Genomic DNA, 19,911 nt, shown 5'->3' on the forward strand with positions numbered 1-19,911 from the left:
TCTCAGAGGGCAAGCAACATGCATTTATCATGGGATTCTTTGGGATCTCCCTAGGAAATACAGCGTACAGGTGATGAAAAAGTTGTGTTATTTCTCTTAGCATTGCTATCACAAATGGGATCCTTTTTCTTAAGAATGTGTAAATATTAAAAAAAACTCAAAACCATTAGAAAAGAGCCACATTTTTATTTTTTTCAAAGGAAAACCACCAAGTAAAAATACATCTTAATTACATAAATAATGTTAGCAGCAAACCCTCCCATCATTCCAGGTGGTACAAGGTTTACAGCATGAGAAGTAATACATACTGTAAACACCATCTGAGCATCTGTAAGCCTCCTCCTTACTGTATAGTCTTTACGTCTTCACCTGCTGCCATGTTCTCGTGAACCAGAGCAAGAAGAGGCAGTAACTCTTCTCCGAAAGCCAATGTCTGATTTTCTGTACTGGGGTATTTGCTTTGTCTGCAAATGCTGATTTTTGCTGATTTCATGGGATTTTTTTTTCTTTAACCAAAGCTGTTTGTTTGAGGTTTTCTTTAAGAAGGAGACCTGAGCATTGCTAAGTCTTTGCTTTGTACCAAACCACATCTTTCAGTTAAAAAGTATTAAAAAGCAAAATACCTCACATGCCACCACCATTTTTTGTTCATTTCTCTCATTGTCATGGCTTTGGCAGCTAAGGACAGTTGGCTTACAGGTCACTGCAATCACTCAACTACATCTCTTCTGGTTTGTGGCTCTTTATTCAAAGGGCTATGCAAGGTGTGTCATGTATCCCGGCACTGGATGGATTAATCTGAGTGATTTGGAAGAGGAAGTATGCACAGTGTGTGTGAAAAAGTCTGCTTGCCTCACATTTCCTTCTTAGCAACTCTTGACTTGTATGTGCATGATCCATTCTCATTCAGTGTTCTGGCTACAGTTTAATAAGTAAGTGGTGGTAGTGTGGAGACAAAAACAGAAGGAAAAATCCTCATTTGACATACGCTGTTGACTGGGAAAACAAAGAGGGTGTTTTTCCTTCTCAAGTTACAATATCCAAGGATATTTCCCTCTCGCTTTTCTTCATTTGTGTCCAGAGAGGGCATCACCAGTTGAATAGACCCCATTGTTAATCCTACAGTCTTCGGTCCTTATAGAGTCTATTAATTCCTCCTCTGAATCGTCTTCCTCTTCCTCCTCTGGGGCTGACAGGCTGGATGCAGGGCCTTTACATATTTTTAAGTGGCGAGTGAGGTGATATTTGGTTAGATAAGCCTTGGAGCATTTTTCACAGACATAGTCCCTCTTTCCTTCATGTGAATTGAGATGCTTCTTCAGGTGATTTGTCCTCAGAAACAGCTTGTCACACTTGGGGCACTTGATCTGCCGTTCTCTGTAAGACATGATAAAGTTAGTTACAGTCTGCTCCTGCTACAAGGCAGCTGTTCCTGTATTAAATAGCGGGGTGGGTGGTGATAGGAAGGGTGAAAGGGTCAGTCTGACTCCTAAATCTTACTTTCAATATACCTGAAGGAGGAGCAGACCAAAAATAACAGTGCTACTAGTGTAAATACTGCTCAGTTTTCTCACACAGTACACACACATCCATCTTCCCTGAGGCAAAAGTCTGGCTTTTTAGGTTAACTGCTAGCTTGGGACCAATTGTTCTTTCCCAATGATTAACTGAAAAAGAAAGAATTCTACAAGGGTTTTGTTTGTTTGTTTGTTGAGTAAGACACAGCTCTGGTTGAGCTCCATATTTTGGCAGGGGAAGAAATGTTGCCATGGTGGAAAGGCTGGTCTCCGGCCTTCCTACCCTCCCACCCTGCATAAATGGGTGCAGAGGGGTGGGGAAAGAACAATGAAGCAAACAAAGCTGCCGAGTGTTAACAACCCTCGGTCTGTAAATGCCAAGCAGAGGCTTACCAGATTGCAGCAGTCAAATTCTGAAGATGACTCTGCAAAACACCTCCCAGCAGTAGTGCTCTGGGCATAAGAACAAGCAGCCAAGCAAGACTGTCTGTCTGCCCCTCACTCATGCTAGCTGTACTATCCTGTCTCCTAGGCAGCATTAAAGAAGTAACAATCAATTCCAAGCGAGTACAACAAACAGATGCTGAAAACAAAGTAAGCAAAATGAATGGCTTTGGGTGAACAGCCTTTAAGGGAAGACCTTGTCTTGGGAGTAACAAAGCAGGATGGAAAAACCTCACAGCAGAAGGAAAGATCTGGCCTGGCAGAGAGCTGAGGGGCAGGGGGAAGACCTGTAGGTCTGGAGTAGGAGGACCTGTGGGTAGGGATCTGCCCTGACCACGGACATCTCCCTGCAGGAGGAGCAGGAGACGAGGTGCATGTATGAGACCTGGGGGGAGGTAAAAGGTGGGAATGGCTGCACCCCACCCCAGGTGCAAACCAGTTACTCAGGATAACATTGAGGAGTTTTATGATTTTGATTTGTATGATCTATGATTGGGGTTGCGTTCTCAGCAGAGAACTAAATGTAAATCAGCTAACCCCCTCTCTCTCCAAAATGATGAACACTCCAAAATGCCATTTCACAGGACAAGGTGCATGTCTGGAATTTACTGTCATTAAAACACTGTGAAGACTAGAACAGGACAACTCCAGCCAGTAACAAGAAATTTGTCCACCTTGACTTCTCTGTCATTTCAGAGAATGAGCCTATACTCCATAGGCCAAACTATTTGCAAACTTGAGATTCTCTCTCAGACTGTCCAGCTTCATTATATATTGCACTGGCCAGTCCAATGCATCCTGTGGGATCACTTACTGCGTGTGAGTGAGTACATGCTGCTTTAGGTCCTGCCTCCGCATGAACAGCTTTTCACAGTAATCGCACTTGAGGTTCTTCTCCCCTGTGTGGATGACCATGTGCGATTCCAGGTGAGCCTTCTGGGTGAACGACTTGTCACAGAGGGTACAGCGGTAATTCTTCTGCCCTAGGATTGCATATGTACACCCACAAACTGACAGTCAGTGTCCCAGGAAATACAGTAAGCAAACAAGCCTGACCACTTCCCAGAAACACATTTTACCCTGAAAAAAAGCAGATCTGTTGTGAACAGGTCCTGTTTCCTCCTGCAGTTCCTTTAGATTCACCATACAGTCTAGATTTAGCTATGCAAAACCCAGGCATGGAATCACAGAATGGTTTAGTTTGGAAGGGACTTTCAAACTCATTTAGTTCCAAGCCCCTGCCACAGGCAGGGACACCTTCCACTAGACCAGGCTGCTCCAGGCCCCAGCCAGCCTGGCCGTGGAGCTGCCAAGGATGGGGCAGCCACAGTTTCTCTGGGCAATCTGTTCCCATTATCTGTCAGTGTCCCGTGCATCTGACTTCATCATTCCCAAAGCTTTTCATCCGCTAGCCCATGCCCCCAAGCCAAAAGCCCCACTTGATGCTACTGTTTCAAACCACCGAGCCCTTCATGAGATGCAGTTATGCACCCTTATTGGTCCTTCTAAACACCGATTCCTCCAGTGCATGTGGTCAGCCAGCCTTTCCCATAAGACAGACTTTCCGATTCTTGCCTACACGATCTGTGCCTCCCTGAGGCATATTCTGCATAACAAAACATCACCAGTAAGCTTGTAATTTTTCCCGCAAAGAGACTGAGGCAAGCACTTAAAAAGACCAGGCTTATCCAAGATGAATTCTTGAGGAAAAATAATGGTAGCCTCCCTTTTAACAGTAGCCATGGTAGCCATCTAGTTACTGTACAGTAGTACATCCCTATCTCCACTGATTTCCCACTGGAACAGTATCTGATGCCTTACTGGAGCCCAACAACATTTGATGCACTGCATTGCCTTTGTCTAGAAAAACAAGTTCTCTTACGTAACAAACACAGGTACAAAGCTCACTGGGTCTCTGGTAACTTCTGTGTTTTATCCCATTTTCCCACTTACCTGTAGTTCTTCCATTATTCTTTGCCAGAAAACCCCTACACACCACTGCATTCATACTCAGCTTGAATATCACTAGACTCCCTCTCCCACTGAGTATTCTGTGGTTGTGTATACTGCATTTGTACTTGATCAGTTTATTAAAACTCCTCACTGCTGTGCCCACAGCTTCCTGTGCTTGACTCAAGTGCACTGAACTCCCAGTTTTGTTTCCAGCTCTGTGATTTGCAATCTGTGATTCCCAATAGCTGTTTCAACCTTACTGAAAAAAGGAGGCAAAAAGATGCACACTATTGCTAGCCTGTACTTGACCTTCACCTTCTCCCTAGCCTCACACTGTGCTATATCCATGCTTTTTGTATTTCTTCTCTTCTTACACAGATGAGAAATCTTTCACTGTTTAAGCTCTTTTAATGCTCATTCACTGATCTGCTGGCAACTCTCCCTTTATCCCCAAAGGCTCTAGTGATACCCAAATGCCCACAGAAGTCAACAGCATGTTCCAACTTCAGTTTTGATGAGTGACTGACTGACCCTTATACACATCAGTCTCACCCCAGAGTCACCAATTTCAAGTCTTGTGCCATTATCTTAAGATAAAAAACAGTTCAGATAGGAAAGAGGGGAAAGATCTCAGACTTTATACCAACGCCTATAATGACAGGACAAGGGGCAATGGCTTTAAACAAAGTAGAGAAATTTAGATTTGACATAAAGAAGACATTTTTTTAGTGAGGGTGATGAGACACTGGAAGAGGTTGCCCAGAGAAGCTGTGGCTGCCCCATCCCTCGCAGTGTTCAAGGCCAGGTTGGACAGCGCTTGGAGCAACTTGGTCTAGTGGAAGGTGTCTCTGCATAGGCAGGAGAGTTGGACTAAATGATTTTTAAAGGTCCCTTCCAACCCAAAACATTCTATAATTTTATGTTTCTTAGAGCTTAGATTTATAGGCACAAGATATGCCCCGACAACTGGCCAAAGGATCAGACAGAGAAAGCCCTGCCCCAGTGTTTTACTAGCAGACGCATCTCTATTTAAAGTCCCCAGCCCTTACCTGTGTGTATCTTGAGGTGTGTCCGTAAGTTGCTAGGATCACTGAAAGCTTTGCTACAGAAATCACACTTGTGTGGCTTCATGCCCATGTGCCCCATGAAATGGACATGGAGCTTGGATGGGGAGATGAAAGCCTGGGGACACATGGAGCACTTCCACTTCCTTTCCTTGCCATGGCCTGCTCCATGGCTGCTGCTGTGCCCCTGACTGGGGAGGTGGCTGTGAATATGGCTGCTCAAATGGGCCTTGAAGTCCGCATAGGAGGCGCATTCCTTTCCACAGTGGCAGATGTGCACGTCCGGATGTTCAGGTACACCTTTGGGCACAAAGGCATCACTCTTAATGAGGCACAGCAAGGCCTAACAGAGTGTGATCCATGTTAACACTTAGTCTGCGGTAACAAAACCAGCTGCAGAGATTTTCAGCCCTGTTCCTCTCAGCTCTGATGCTTGCTTTTCAGCACTTTTAGGTAGGCCATTTCTAATGTTTTGGGGGGCCAAACTTTGGAATGGTTTTGAGCACAGCTCCACCAAACCTACATTATCATAAGCACAGATACGGGAGGATGGGAAAATCTTCAGCTAGCAAAATTCCTTTAGCACCAGATGGATGAACAGAAGAAAAACAACCCTTTTTTCTTTGAAATGGCAGTCTTTTACTCCTATCAGTGGAATTAGATAGTGAAATATTTCTTTCAGATGATGGTACTCCTGTAGTCATGGAATAGAAAAGGAAACTATGATGTGCATCACTAGGAACTGAGAAGGAACAAAAGGTACTCCCAAGTCACAGTGCCCAGAGATGGCACGAAAAGGGAACTCAAGCCAAGTACTCCCTGCAAAGCCAACAAAGATGCGTGCTTACTTACCAAGCTGTCGTGCGTAGTCCCGACTGTAATAAAAGAGAAGCTCGTGTTCAGGTGGGATGTCCCGAGAGGTGCAAAAGTAAATCTTTCCGTCATGAGGATAAGCTACGAGATTCTGCTCTTCCCGGTTCCTGTGGCAATAATGAGTGTTATGAAAAAAACCCTCCAGAAATGATGACTTGCAAAGAAAAAAAAAAAAAGAAGGAAATCCCTACAAGTAGGTAATAAGAGAACCTCAGTGCTTGTCAGGACATAAACCCCTTCATGTCTGTCACTTCTGTCCTTGCTTATTAAAGGAAAGTAAAAGAAAACTGGACCTTGAGAGCCAATCTGCTTCACTAAATGATGTCTTTTTTGCAGCACTGTGATATCTTGCTGAGAAAATTATTAATACACACTGAAGTGGGTTGAGAGAGGAGACTTTATGATCTCTTAAGGAACTACAAAAATATATATATAAAAAACATTAACCCCCTTAAGAAACAGATAACACATGAGGGAGAAATAAATATCAGTAAAGTCTTAAAGCAAAACTGTCTTCAAAAATAACTCTTGAAAAGCATTTCCAAGATGTGGTAACTCATCTTCTGAAGCTCTTTTTTGCACATATTTGTTCCCAGTACCTGAAACCAGCAAAGCTTTGCCCCACTGCAATGGTAGATCAAGCATTAAGTTCTTGACTCCTACATATAGGAGCAATGAAATTAATAGCAGGGAAAACGTACTCGTGTCACAGAGCAAGAGGAAAGCCTCCCAGTGGACTATATATGGAGCAATACTGGATAGGTTTCACTGCAGGCTCCAGAAAGACTGAAAAGGACAGTTCTTGTGTGTTGTAAGAGCCTGGAACTTGGCCAAAAGAACCCAGGAACGCTTTGTTGATAAATTATTAAAATAAAAAATACAATCAATATCAACTTCACAGATGTATCCAAAAGGAATGGGACAGAGCGAAGGCAGTAAACAAGCTAATACACAGTAAGCCAGTATAAAAAGAAGCTGGTTTAAAGCTTTAGAACAAGAGAACAAAAGTTCGTGGACAGGTTTGGGGCTGTTTTACTACAGCATGTGTACTGGCTCCCCTGTAACATTCTCCACTGGGTGCTCTGTTTCATTCTCCCCACCAGTCCAAGATGCCTGTATAACTCCTGAAGGGAAGGTCCCCTGGTCCCAAGCTCATTACCCTTCTGGGCAGTCAGTGCAGCAGTGTACATTCTCCAGCACATCCTCCTATGAGCCCACAGCTCAGACTCAAAGGTACTCAGCACAGTACAGGTGGTTCTCACCTGGCTTTGTGTACAAACATCATCCAGTTACATTCATTTTCATCAGTTGTAATGATGCAGAACTCCAGGACACCATTGTGGTAGATCTACCAGGAAAAAACAAATGCAATCTTTCTTAGGACAAAACACAGCAAGAAATGCAGTGAAAGCCAGCTTCTTTCTTTAAGAGAAGATATGTTTATCTAGAACAAGCCAAGAGGTCTCCATTGCAATTGCAAAGACCACAGCCCTGTTCTCACTTTCCCTTCCCACAGGAATCTTGACCTCTCTGCTATCCAGGAGGTTAGAAAAACTGTTTATCAGCATCCTTCCTACACACCACCTTTAGCTCCAGCAGAAATGTATTTGGTTGCTTTTCTTACAAGCAAAGTCTTGTGAATAATAGTATCTGAGCAAACAGTACATGTTTTATTTATATAGATCAATTTTACTTTCTGAACATGAAACGATGGGGGAAAGAAAAGCTTTAAAGCAGCCTTCCTAAAACAAATCATTCATCACCTGGGGGAACTTTCAATAAACAAGGATACAAAACAAACAAGTGCTACCCAGTAATTCATATTCAATCTCTATTGCAACTGCACACAAATACTGGAAACCACATACAGCCTTTTAAAAGAAAAGATGTTTGTTGTTCTTCAGAATTGATTACCAGTGTATTACACAGTATACAACTCTGCTATGCTGATGCAAAGTATTAAACAATCAAACTGCATTAAATTTGATTCTTGACAAGGAAGATAATGTTAACTCTGATGTGTCATGTGGTGACTTTCACGAGATAAAGGCATGCCTGCAGGCTCTATGAGGTGCAACATCTGCTGACCTTCCAGATGTGACTAGCTGCTTTGTCTGTCCAGTCTGCCACCTCCAGAGAATGGCTCTGCTGCCCGATCAAAGGTCCAAAACAAGTTCTTACAGGAATGGTTTCTCGTGTCCACACACCTATCAGTAGAAGACCAAAATCTGCAGAAATCAATTACTTAAACAACTAATCATGCATTACAAGGAGGTAGGAGGTTTATGAGATAATGCTCCAGGGGTAATATCTAGGCAGAAGATCATCAAAGCTTCTACTTCACATGTAAAACACACCTAAGGCAGAGACAAGAACCACCACCACCACATGACGCTATTGGGAGCCGCTTTGTTCTAATTACAAATGTTTGTTTGTCAAAAGCAAGTAATTTACTTTTCAGTAAGCTATAAAACTAAGATCCTAGCCACTGGTACCAACTCAAGTTTTCATGGCACTTTCTGCAGAAGCAGAAAATACTAGTTTCAGTAACTACATTTCGCCTACCTAATCCCCAGGAATTTCCAGAATTGTTGCTGGGCATTGTTAAGCAGCTTCTGCATTTCTCCCCAGAGGCAGCTGTATTTCTGTCATGGGCAGAGGGATTCCTGCGTGTATATTATTTATTATTAAACATTTATATATATATATGTATGTCGGTCTACATGAATACACTGAATAGCTTTTAAGAATAAACTGGAAACTAGTGCATCTTGAAAAGATGCAATCTACTCTCAACAAGCAGCATCACTAAGCAAGCCAATAATCACATTCTCCTCTAGGCTTCAGATCCTTAGGGTATTGCACTGTACTCTTCGATTTCCAGGTGACAGTGGCGTGAAATAGAGTAACAAGGTCCACATCCAATGACAAGGTCACAGTCTACATGCCAAATGTAAATAAGGGGAGAAAAAGAAAACAAACAAACAAAAAAGAGGCACTTGTGATCAATACTACAATGAGAGCATCCAGAAGACCCCCAGGTAGCAATCCAGGCTGATGAACAAGCAGACAGAAATCTCCTCCATTATTTATAACTTATCTTCCCCCAAACTGCAACTGCTGTAATGTTTGCTCATTAAAGCTGTGCCCAGGCTGCTTAGTGTGATAAAAATAAACACTGTACCTTGCTTGTGCTTGACCTTATGAAGTATTTCAGTAACACTGTGGTAGCATGCCTAGAGCCTAGCTGAAGTCCAAGCAGTAATGAGAGGACAAGAAGCTCTTCACAATGTAAGGGCGATTAGAGAAGAGGGAACCACCTCTCTATTGCATTATTTCTTTCCCACATTAAAATCCCTGTGGTTTTGGATTTCAGGCAGTGAGTGTATTTTAAACGGCTGCATAGAAATACAGAGTAATCTGATTCTTACCCGCTTCAGCTCCCATGATGGACTGCCGGAGGACGAGCTGCTTAGGGAGAGAAAGCCTGGCTCGGCTCTCTATTGGGGTGTCAGGGACAAAGGTGACGGGCCCATGATCTGGGCAGTCTGATGGATACGCCTTGTCACACAGTGTACACCCTGCAGGGAGGGGAAGGGACAACAGGGATTAAAAAGATGCAACAACCCTGACAGTGCAGTCAGGTTCCTCCCATTCATCTTATCAGAATCTTCAGCCGCGCTCCTGCCACAGGCTGCTTCCATGTGGTTTAACTTGTCAGCTCTACTAGTGTAAAACCAGTAAACTAGGACAGACTAGCTTTTACTCAGAAGAATACAAAGCATACTATTACAGATGGGCACTGACAGACATGTCACCCATGTCATCGTTCATATCCAATTCAGATCAAATGTGAGGATCTCCACTGACTTTCCCAATGGCAGATTAATCACCTCTATTCTCAGTTATCCCTGCTTGGGGCAATCTAGCAATGGGACAGAGTCCACACTTCATAAAAACTACGGCAAAGTGGATGGTAGTCTCCCAAGAATTGGAAGTAATGCTGATGATGAAAGAGCCACTTTCTGATCACAAGTGAAATGACCTTTATTGCCAAAAAAATCCAAGCCAAACACTTTCTATCTGGTTATGGTTTTGGAATTTACCAGGAACACGCGAGTTTTCTTGCATGTAGAACCTCAAGAATATTCCTGCAAAGGGACAGTAAAGCCTTCCTGCTAAACTTTGTCTAATTTGAATGTACAAATCCCCTTATCTCCATTTAAATTCAGACAAAGTGCAAATCTTCATGGCAGCAAAAAACTGACCTCAGTGCTGCTTTTGAAGGACTCACTGCACTACACTCATACAGTATACCTCTGAGGGATGCCACTGAATAGAACAAAAACAAAAGCCCAAGAAAAATCACTTTCCAATCTATCACTCAGCAATAAGTACTGCTGAAAAATAAACCTCCGGAAGTCCTCTAACAGATCTAATAAATTCAGGAAAAAGCACAGCATAAAATGCTCTCATCTAGAAAAAATATGCCATTTTAATTCTCTATGAATGGAACAACCAACACCTATTCAGCAACCACCCTCCTGATAAATCATTCTTCTTCCGAGGAAAGACGCTCAGCTAATTAAGCAAGATCTCCACAAAGACCTTCTTTAGCCTCTTGATGCTCCAACTTCAGTATAAAGACCTACCATACAAGTAGCCTTCAGCGAGCAGAAACAGCAGCTCCATTATTATTTGTTCAAAGAGCTTTTTGGGACAATCCCTTCATACATCAGAGTACCATAGACTGTCCCCATACAACGCACAGTTTGAGCAGCTACACAGTTACAGATAGGAAGGTACTCAGAAAATTATTAGGTAGGGCTTACAAAAGCATTGCTTCATGTGCACAGATGACATGTAGGAGTACAGCAACAACAGCCAGACCTGACTAATGAGAAACACTACCTGGACCCGCTGTTTTTAAGCACTGCCTAGCACACACGACTACAGCTCTGTGGAGAGGTCTAGCCCCAGAAAGAGGCAAAAAGGAAGTAAAGCAAGTTCCAGGCATCTGACCCCTCCTGATAGAAAGACTTAAGGATTCATACATTTTTAATAAGTTGAAAAAGAAAAAATCCTAACATTTTACAGGAAGCAAAACACACCATTTCCTTTCCACTTCTGCCCTTGCCAAATAGTAAATAAAAATAAATTAAAAAAAAAATAAAATCACAGTGATTACTTCTCTGATTTGGGTGCACAGAACTCTAAGCCAAGATCAAAGAAAGAGCTACTTAAAAGTTTCAGAAACATTTAGGACTGTAGCAAAGGCACACTGTTTCCTTCCTGCTCAGGAACAGTGTAAAATGCTTTCTAAAAAGGGCCATGACTCCTGCCTTCTTAATAAAGAAAAAACACCAAAAGGCTCTAAAACAACTCCTCCTCCTCCTTGCTGTCACTTGTCTGGACACAAGTTCATGTTTTATTCAGGAGAAGTTTAAAACCAACAACAAAAAGTTAAAATTTAAACCTTTCCAAGTCAAAGACCTATTTTGCAAATCCCATGAAAGCAGCAGGCATGCAACAGCTGCTGTAACATCCTACCAATGGGGACCATCATCTGGGAAACAGGACTGTTTATGCATAGTGACAATAGGCTGGCACATTGAATCTCACTTAGGTAAAAAAAAAAGAAGTGATTTCATCATGAACATGTTAGATATCACAGTATTTTGACCATTATTTGTTCAACATGCAACAGATGTATGTAAGAATTTCGGACTGCATCAACTGTAAAACTCTTCCTCTAGGAATCCCACAGAATACAAGTTTTAATTCAAATTCACTTTGCACTAAACTGCACCTCAAGCATTGCTAACCAAGGCACTCTTTCTTTCCATTCCGTAAGAAATGTTCTCCAGGCAAAGCTTGTCACAAGGCTCAGCACTCAGCAATGCCACCACAACTAACAAAACTGAATATAAAAGCTGGCCTTATGCAGTCTCTTCTCTCAAGTAACAAGCAATAGGACAAGAGGTAATGACCTCAAGCTGGGCCAGGGATGTTCAGACTGGACACTAGGAAACACTTCTTCACCAAGAGAGTGATCAAGCATTGGAACAGGCTGCCCAGGGCAGTAGTGGAGTCACTGTTCCTGAAAGTGTTTAAAAACCATGTAGGTGAGGCCCTCAGTGACATCATTTAGTGGTGGCCTTGGCAGTACTGGGGTAAAGGTTGGACTCTAATCTTAAAGGTCTTTTCCAACCTGATTCTATGATTCAGTGGCAGGAAGCCAGACACACCATGGGTGGAAGTTCAAATCTCTGTCCCACCAAATGAGAACTTTGCAGTTCTCCAGCACCACTCTTTGAATGATGTCAGGACTGAATGAGTGTGATGTCCAGTATTCCTCTCTTCTTAGGAGATCAACTAACCTCTGGACTGAAGTCTTTTGATAAGAATAACTGGAAATATTTAAACTTCCCTCCCTCTCTGCAATTTTTCCCAGCAGGTCCTGTTGACAACATCATTTTCATGATGATTGTTCATAGTTTAATAATAACATCATACTCAAACAATTATACCAACTTGATGAAATGTGTGGCTTTTGGTGGCGTTTATTATTTTTTCAATGGAGCAAGAAGAGTAATTTGTGATGTGACTTTAAAAAAAAAAAAAAGACTTATTGCAAAGGGTAATATCAGCATACCACAAAAGGCTAAAGGTTCATAAAAAACTCAGCTTCCAACCTCAAGGCAATATGGGAGATGGATACAGAAAGAACGACACTAAAACACCCTATTAAGTCCACTTCCAAATACTGTCGTTTCAGCATGGTTAATCTGCCACTGCAGATGTTCCAAGTTTCGTGGAGTTGCTAAATAACTAAATTTCTTCAACCAGAAATCTTTCATACTAGCAACAAGAGTCATGCCATCCCACCAGACAACAGCTGCGTAAGAAACCCCACCCCAAGAAAGCAGGAAATGCCCACTCACATATGGTAAACAAGGTTGCCATGTTCTCCTTGTTCGAATTGGAGTCTTCCATTTGCAGAGAGGATGGTACGAAGGCAAGATTGTCTGCAGACACATCCACATGACTTGGGCCCATGGCTACTTCCTGATTCATGGAAGAGACTGCCACCGGCTCAAGGCTGAGGCCCACTTCGTGCAAGGCTACCGAGTCCAGAGAAGCTAGATTGTGTGAGGTAGAGAGCGCCACACTCACAGAGTTGGTGCTCATGGCCACAGTATGAATGGAGTCATTTAGTGTGCTGTCCGGTATTCCTGCCACCCGCCCAGCCATGTGGTCAGGCTCCATGACGACAGGCAGTTCCAAAGTGCTACCGTGAATGGGAATGACACCGCCGTGTCCCACAGGGTCCGATGTCAAGTTACTCCCCACCGTGTCTACGGTTAAAGATTCATGGCTCCGGGAGCCATTTGGGATCTGTGAATGATCCCCAGCTACGTCATCCATGGTAAGTTCCTCTGCCATCCCATCTGTAGAGATGGGGCTGGTGACCCTCGATACGCTCTCCATAGTGATTGTAGTATCCAGAGCTACCTCGTGGCCGTCACTAGGGTGCAGATTTTGAGCACCATGGGTGTTCACTGTGCGGGAGTCCATGGAGACAATCCCTGGTTCCAGCCCCACAGTTCCACTGGGCTGGTAGGGATCTAGGGCTGAGGGATTGCTGGGGACTGACAGTGCTGGATTGCTATCCACATTTATAGTGTTAGGATGGATGTACTGAGGCGGAGGTCTGTCAGCCAAGTAAGATAAAATACCTGACAGAATGAGAGGAGGAAAGAGAAGAGAGTGAGATAACACTGGTTTTCAAATCTTGAACAAAAATACCCCACCATCGCAGCACAGTATTTTAAGAACTAGCTCCTTTAAGACATGTTCTTTACATTGCGCCCAATTAAAAACCACTAATTCTAAAACATGGCTCACAAACATATGCCAACCCAACACTCTTGTCAAAGTATCATTTGAAACAAATACAGAGCTTCCATGCAACACGGCAAGTCTCTAGTTATTTGTCAAACCCTGAAGAGCCAAGCTTCTGGCAGCATTTAACCCAGGCTCTTCAGTACAATGACTGAATTAGAAAGAAGTTGTTCACATTTTAGGCATAATTTTTCATTCTTAAGAAATAGCTCACGAAGGATGAAGGACTGCTATAGGAATCTATTATCTGATAATCTTAGGTTTATCTTTGCTAGAAATAGAAACAGTTCTCCATGATACATCCTTTTTTGCTTAGGTATTTAACAATGACTACTTCCTTCCTCTATGACTAAAGTGACACAACTGTCCATCTCAGAGATCATCAACTACAATTCTGAAGGACCAAGATAAGGTCTCTCAAAGGTATTGTGAGTAATCTGCTCTCTTTCCTTATGTGTAAAGTATGCTATTTCTCCTGAAACAACAGACCAGTTAAATTCAAATCAGAAACCCTGATTCAAATCTTTTCTCGAATTCTGGAAAGCTTCTCAACATCAACCAACCTTAGAACTGAAGATACAAAGATATACTAAGCTATATTTACATGCTACCAACTTCTCTTGTTGGATAAAGCTGGAAAAAAAAAAATCTTTGGAAGAAATACATCAGCACATTCAAGTAAACAGCAGTGGCAGAGATGGATTTTGCAGATTCTGCAAGATCTGAGTCAGCACATTTCTTTCTGGCCTTGAACCCTACCAGCCATTTGTTATGTAAAAATTTTCCATTCAAACATGTCCATTATTACAAGGATGCATGCATGGATACTCCTTCTACAGCATCATCCCATTAAAAGTGGCTAAGCCAAGAAGTGGACAGTTGAATTTAACCAGCTACATGAACTATTTCTACATGCAATGCTGCCTTGAAAAAGGCCTGAAAAAGAAGGATCCTTGACAGCAGCAAGATGACTGACAGAAAAGCCCAAAACACATTTCTGCATAAATTATTCCAGCTCAGAAGAATAGCAAATACCTTTGGTCCCTAAATGCACTGTCACCTCTTCTACGCTTTGCCCACAAAATGGGCTGGCATGTAATGCAGTAGGAAAGGTTACTCCTAAACAGCTGCTCAGTTCAGCCACTAGTTAACACTAGTTGGATGAAATCTGGGCTGCTATATTTCTTTTCCTAACCTAGGCTAAACTAACAACACTCACTGCGTGACCTTGAAGACATTTATCTACTCCCTTCCACCCTGTCAATCTTAGCCACAAACCAAAATAAGGACTACATTTAAAGCTCAGACTTCTGTCTTCACAGAAATAAAATTCTGCATTTATACTCTAAAGCACATGTGAGACAGGACTCAAGATAGAAATCAGTGTGTTAGGCCTTTGAAAATCAACCTCGACCAAAAATAAAGAGAATTATGTCATAGGCTAAACGGGAGGGAAAATGCCCTAACTCCTCAGCTGATGGCTTGCTCTTTTTCACCTCTGAACTACTGCAACCTACTTGTTATGCACATATTAAGTATGGCTTCAGACTACAGGAGAAAAAAAAAAGAAACAGCTTTCAAACTACAAGCCATCTAAGGTACAAAACAGGCATGCTTTGTTTTTTGTTAATCTTTAAAACAAAGCAGCAGGAGGAGTGATAAGAGGTCAGGTGTCAGTAGAAAATTACCTACAATTCATACACATGTATAGCAACAGAGACCTGAAAATAAAGGTGTGTAAATGACACAACAGACTCCAGACAAACTCAGGGAATTTACAGCTCTGCAAAATAATCAGTCTCACCTGCTTCAGGACAGAAACAAGTAGCTCTTAATTAAATTTATATTGCTCTTCCCACCCATCAGCATCGCACTACTTACCAGGTAGAATGTGTCTGAAATAGCTGCTCTCCAGGTGAGGGTATGGTGGTGGAGGTAGGGTGTAGTTTCTCTCTGGTATACCACACATAACTCCTCGATCTCCAATACCCATTGGGAGCATCAGAGACAGAGCAGAGGGCAAGGAACTCAAGGAGGGGCCCAAGTTTGGAATTGCAACAGGCAAGCCTGCAAAAGAAAATGCCTATTTAAATCCAGTGGAAGTACTTGAATTTACGAACACACAAGCTAACAAAGAGGTTACTAATTCCTCAGGAGTTTCCTATGGATGTACAGTATGGTACTGTCAAAGTAAGGTGGCAAGCTTCGAAGAAAGGATCACATCACAACACCAAGGGACATCCCTTGCTGTTGTGCCTGAATGTGGCTACATCTTTTTTTGGTACATTATGTAGGGCCTGCTACTACTTCACAGCTGTAATGGACTTTTGTCTCTGTAGCCCCCTGAAGAAAAGAGCTAGGAAAGCAGTTCTGCTTTACAGGTGAAAAATCATTATTTTCACTTGACTGAAGTCAGACCTAGATGGGGGCAGTCTACATTTCAAAGGATTATACTACTACCCACACAGAGTGCAAACCACCACATTAGAACAAAATGAGACTCCCATTAAGGCATAAGTCTGGTAAGCACACATCCCTTTTGCTTTGCCCACCAATGTTTTATGGTCTACCCTTTTCCATATCACCTCATTTCCTGCCATAAAGACATGACTTGCTATCAGAGCAAGCACTGCTACCTAATTATGAACACTCGTGTGACAGTCAAACACTGAGCATGAGCTGCAATACCCTCTGTGGGAGCTTTCTCCATTACCTGGTGCTGGTATGGCGTTGTGAGTGGGTGACGCTGCCAACCCCAAGTGACTCCCAGAGACCGGCAGGGCATTGCTCACAGAGGATGAGGTCAGCTGGTCCATCCCTACAGTACTCAAGTTCATTTCATTCATTCTGAGGGCAGGGAACAGAGACGGGAGGGGAAAAAGAGAAAGAGAAGCAAGAGCAGTCCTGATTACTGACTGTACTGGGCTGAGTAAACAAACTAAAAATCAGATACCGACACGTTAAAAACTCTGCCTTAGAATGCTAAGCATAAAGTACATCAGCCACACACACCGTGATCACATCAATACATATTGATCATATCAGATAGCAATAACTAGGATTGAAAAGCCAGTTCAAAAAGACAGATCAGATCAGACCATAACTTTTTCCTCGCCATCCAGAAAGTCTCACTCCTAGTAGTCAAAGCTACTGTGACTGAAGTATTGTGAACACAGATCTATTTGCAAGCTGAACATCACAATTATTTGGGCAATGGCATCTGATTTATATTTCAAGACTTCTGGACACCACATTCATGTTCAAAAAACAAACCTTAGGGGAGAGGAGTGGGAAAGATCACTTAACATTTGTAATAGACACAAACCCTCTAATTCGAACCACCAGTTCAAACCAGGCCAATAGTGACAAGAGTCACTGCTGCAGAGTTTTAACAGGCTGTCTCAGTCTGGTTCTGCAGATATATCGCATGCTCCTACCACATCAAAAATTGGCACCATGGATGACACTGTATTTCAGAGCGACCAACCAGTCTTTCTTGAGTGCCTGCAACCTCTTAAGCTACTCAAGTGGGCATACACCACATGCATGGCTCTAATGCTGCAGACAATTCCAGGCTGCCCAATAGCCCAAATCCCCAGCCTTGGCAGAAACCATGTGGGCTCGGGGCACATCTGTCCTCTGCGGTGTCAAGCTGCACGTGCAGCCTGAACCAATCCATGGGGATGAGGACACTGAGGAGACACGATCACCTCTCACCTGTCAAAGCTTTGCAAGCTCTGCCTGGCCTTAGCTCTGCTCACCCAGGTGCTCCTGCCCACACACCAGCTCTCATCAGCATTTCCTTGGGTACCAGAAACGCCGGCTGCCCTCACTGCGGTCAACCCCAGCAGCAAAACCCCACGCTGACTGAGCCTCTCACATGCCCCTTGCAATCAGCAGGCCCAAGCTCTGCAGTACCAACAGAGAGCTGGAACTTGGGTTGACACTCGGTCAAGGAAAGGTACCGCTCACAATGGAGAAACAGCCAAATACACCAAACTCACACAAGTTAACCCAAAGGTCTGAGCCGCACAAACGGAGTCACCGACTTTCACGTCGCTTCTGCCCAGTTTTTGCATCGCAAAGCCTGCCCTTGTCAACCGCCCCACTCTATCCAGGACAGCTTTACAAGGACGTCGCCGAGGGGTCCTGCTATCCGGCGGGGCAGGCACATACGCCCACCCCTGGCCCAAACGGCTCCTGAGGGTGGTGATACCCGTAGGAAAGACCCGGGACCAAGCCTCAGGGCCTGAGGACAGGCTGAACGCTCTAGGGACCCCCTCCCCTCCTCGCCCCTCGGCCGACGTGCGCGCCGCCGTCGCAAGGCCCGAGGTGCCCGGTATCCGCCCAGCCCACCTCCCCCGGCTCCCCGGCGGACGCTCACCTGGGGTGCATGGGGACCGGCACCTCTCCCTGCGGCGGAGCAGCCGCAGCCGCATCAGGGCCCTCAGCCCCGGCCCGCCGCCGCCCCTGGGGCAGGCGCCTGCCCCCGGCCCGGCCGCAACCACCGCCACCGCCGTCGCCGCCTCATGGGCGGGGCCGCGAGTGGCGCGGGCCCGGCCACCGGTGAGGGGGGAGCGGGGCGGAGGAGGCGGGAGAGGGAGGCGGTGATGGCGGAGACGGCGGGAGGGGGACGGTGGCCGCTTCCGCCGCCGAGCGCCACATCCAGGAAGCGGCGCCACCGCCCCGGAGTTCGGGCGCTTCACCCGGGCCGGCGCCTCCGGCGGGGCTCGGTCATGGGTGGAGAAAGGGTGCCTGCGGGGCCCGCCCGGCTCCTTGTCATCCCTGACAGCCGCCGGCCCACCACTGCCCGTGCCGACTCCCTGGCAGCCGCCGCGGGGCTCGGCACCAGCCACAGTGCTGGAGGCCGGGCAGGCCTGCCTTCGGTGTACCTCAGCAGCGCTTCGGCCCCTTCCACCGCCTTATCTCCAGATTGCTCCCAGCACTGGGGTGGGAGCCGCGCAGGTTCACGGTAGTTCTCCCTTTCCGGAGGAGCAGCTCGGTTGGCACTGCCCAGGCATAAAGCGTTAATCCCCGGCCTGCTCTGCTGACCAAAACCCCCTGCCCTTGTTACATGCACTACCTCTTTCAGAAGGGTGCGATGCTAACTCTTGGTTTTCTTCACAATAATCGGCAGCTCTCTCGCTGCTTTCTCATTACGCCCTCATGTCTGCTGTCATTAGAGGGTTGTGGTTCATATCCTCTGGTACGGTAAGCCTGTACGTCCCCAACTGCCTTCTGCACGCCAACTGTTGTTGTTATCTAGGATTTATGGTTGGTACAATTCCTGCTAAGGCTACATTGCAAAGGGATGTCTTGATACGTGCAAGTGGTTTTGTAGCTTGCTTTCTCACCTGTGAAACAAGGGTATTCATCACATACACTGCCCAGATCAATCTGCAAGTTCCGCAAGTGCCTGGGTGGACAGCTGTTTCCTGAAACACCGTAATGTGGTTCTGTAGTTTTATCGTGCTTGACACTTACAATGCCTTACTAAATGAGACATCTCTTGATAGGATGTCAGCACAGGAGGAAACTTTAGTTATTTTTCTGCCCGCTACCTTTTGATCTAAAGAACTTAAATGTAGGATCTGGAAGGGTCATTCCAGTTCAGTACAAACCCATTGGTTCTTCTAAGGGTGGAAATATGCTCTCCTCACTTGGCTTTAGCTATCAGGAAGTAAAACACCTTGTATAGGCTAGGTCTTCAGGCTGTTTCAGTAGGTGAAGGAGAGAAATAGGCTGCTGCTTAGAGTGCTTCATCTCACCCTGAGCTGGATGTCTGAGGTGAGTGAGAAGAATTTGGAGCTACTTACTGGGACCTGCGTATTTAGTTTAGCCTATCACTTATAGAGAACTACATTTAAGCAAAGTAAATACAGGTCTCTGCCATTCATGACCAAAACAATGACCTTATTTAGTTTACCTCATACCCTATAACATCTCCTCCACTAAGCCAGGTAATCCTTCCTCTAACCATGACTGAGTGTATCTGATTTGACTCACAAACATATTTCATCAAGTCAGGAAAGAACTCATCAAGTCATCAGGTTTTTAGGGACTGCTAAACTTGTGAGGGATGGGGGGGGGGGGTAATCCGTGCTTCATTTTTATGTATATAGTACCACATATTCACATGGTTGGTGCTAGTATTT

At 44.5% G+C, this 19,911-nt stretch overlaps 1 protein-coding gene across 2 annotated transcripts; it reads right to left on the bottom strand.

Moving 5' to 3' along the window:
* Positions 1 to 166: 166 nt before the first annotated feature.
* On the bottom strand, positions 167 to 18,405 carry PRDM4 (PR/SET domain 4). Of its 2 annotated transcripts, none has more exons than XM_061445069.1 (11): positions 18,141 to 18,405; positions 16,470 to 16,603; positions 15,638 to 15,823; positions 12,796 to 13,590; positions 9,283 to 9,432; positions 7,940 to 8,079; positions 7,114 to 7,199; positions 5,831 to 5,958; positions 4,964 to 5,278; positions 2,776 to 2,944; positions 167 to 1,377 (listed from the first exon to the last, which is right to left on the bottom strand). In XM_061445069.1, exons 1-11 carry the CDS (start codon positions 18,149 to 18,151, stop codon positions 1,068 to 1,070), a joined length of 2,424 nt encoding a protein of 807 aa, XP_061301053.1. In that variant the 5' UTR covers positions 18,152 to 18,405; the 3' UTR covers positions 167 to 1,067. The 2 variants fall into 2 exon arrangements, with proteins under 2 accessions (XP_061301053.1, XP_061301054.1); XM_061445070.1 differs by having other exon boundaries at positions 7,940 to 8,058; positions 18,141 to 18,403.
* Between the last annotated feature and the right edge of the window lie 1,506 nt (positions 18,406 to 19,911).

Source organism: Pezoporus flaviventris, unplaced genomic scaffold, assembly GCF_033815535.1.
Source record: "Pezoporus flaviventris isolate CSIRO_AGI_PZ_B2104156 unplaced genomic scaffold, CSIRO_AGI_Pfla_v1 ptg000002l, whole genome shotgun sequence".
NCBI classification, from domain to species: domain Eukaryota; kingdom Metazoa; phylum Chordata; class Aves; order Psittaciformes; family Psittacidae; genus Pezoporus; species Pezoporus flaviventris.

What these genes read in the sequence shown, in the direction of transcription:
- PRDM4 (XM_061445069.1), bottom strand. An exon ending in ATGTTTGTACACAAAGCCAG is followed by an intron (nt 5,959 to 7,113) that starts GTGAGAACCACC and finishes TTATTGCCACAG; the next exon opens with GAACCGGGAAGAGCAGAATC. An exon ending in CATGTACTCACTCACACGCA is followed by an intron (nt 1,378 to 2,775) that starts GTAAGTGATCCC and finishes CATGTCTTACAG; the next exon opens with AGAACGGCAGATCAAGTGCC.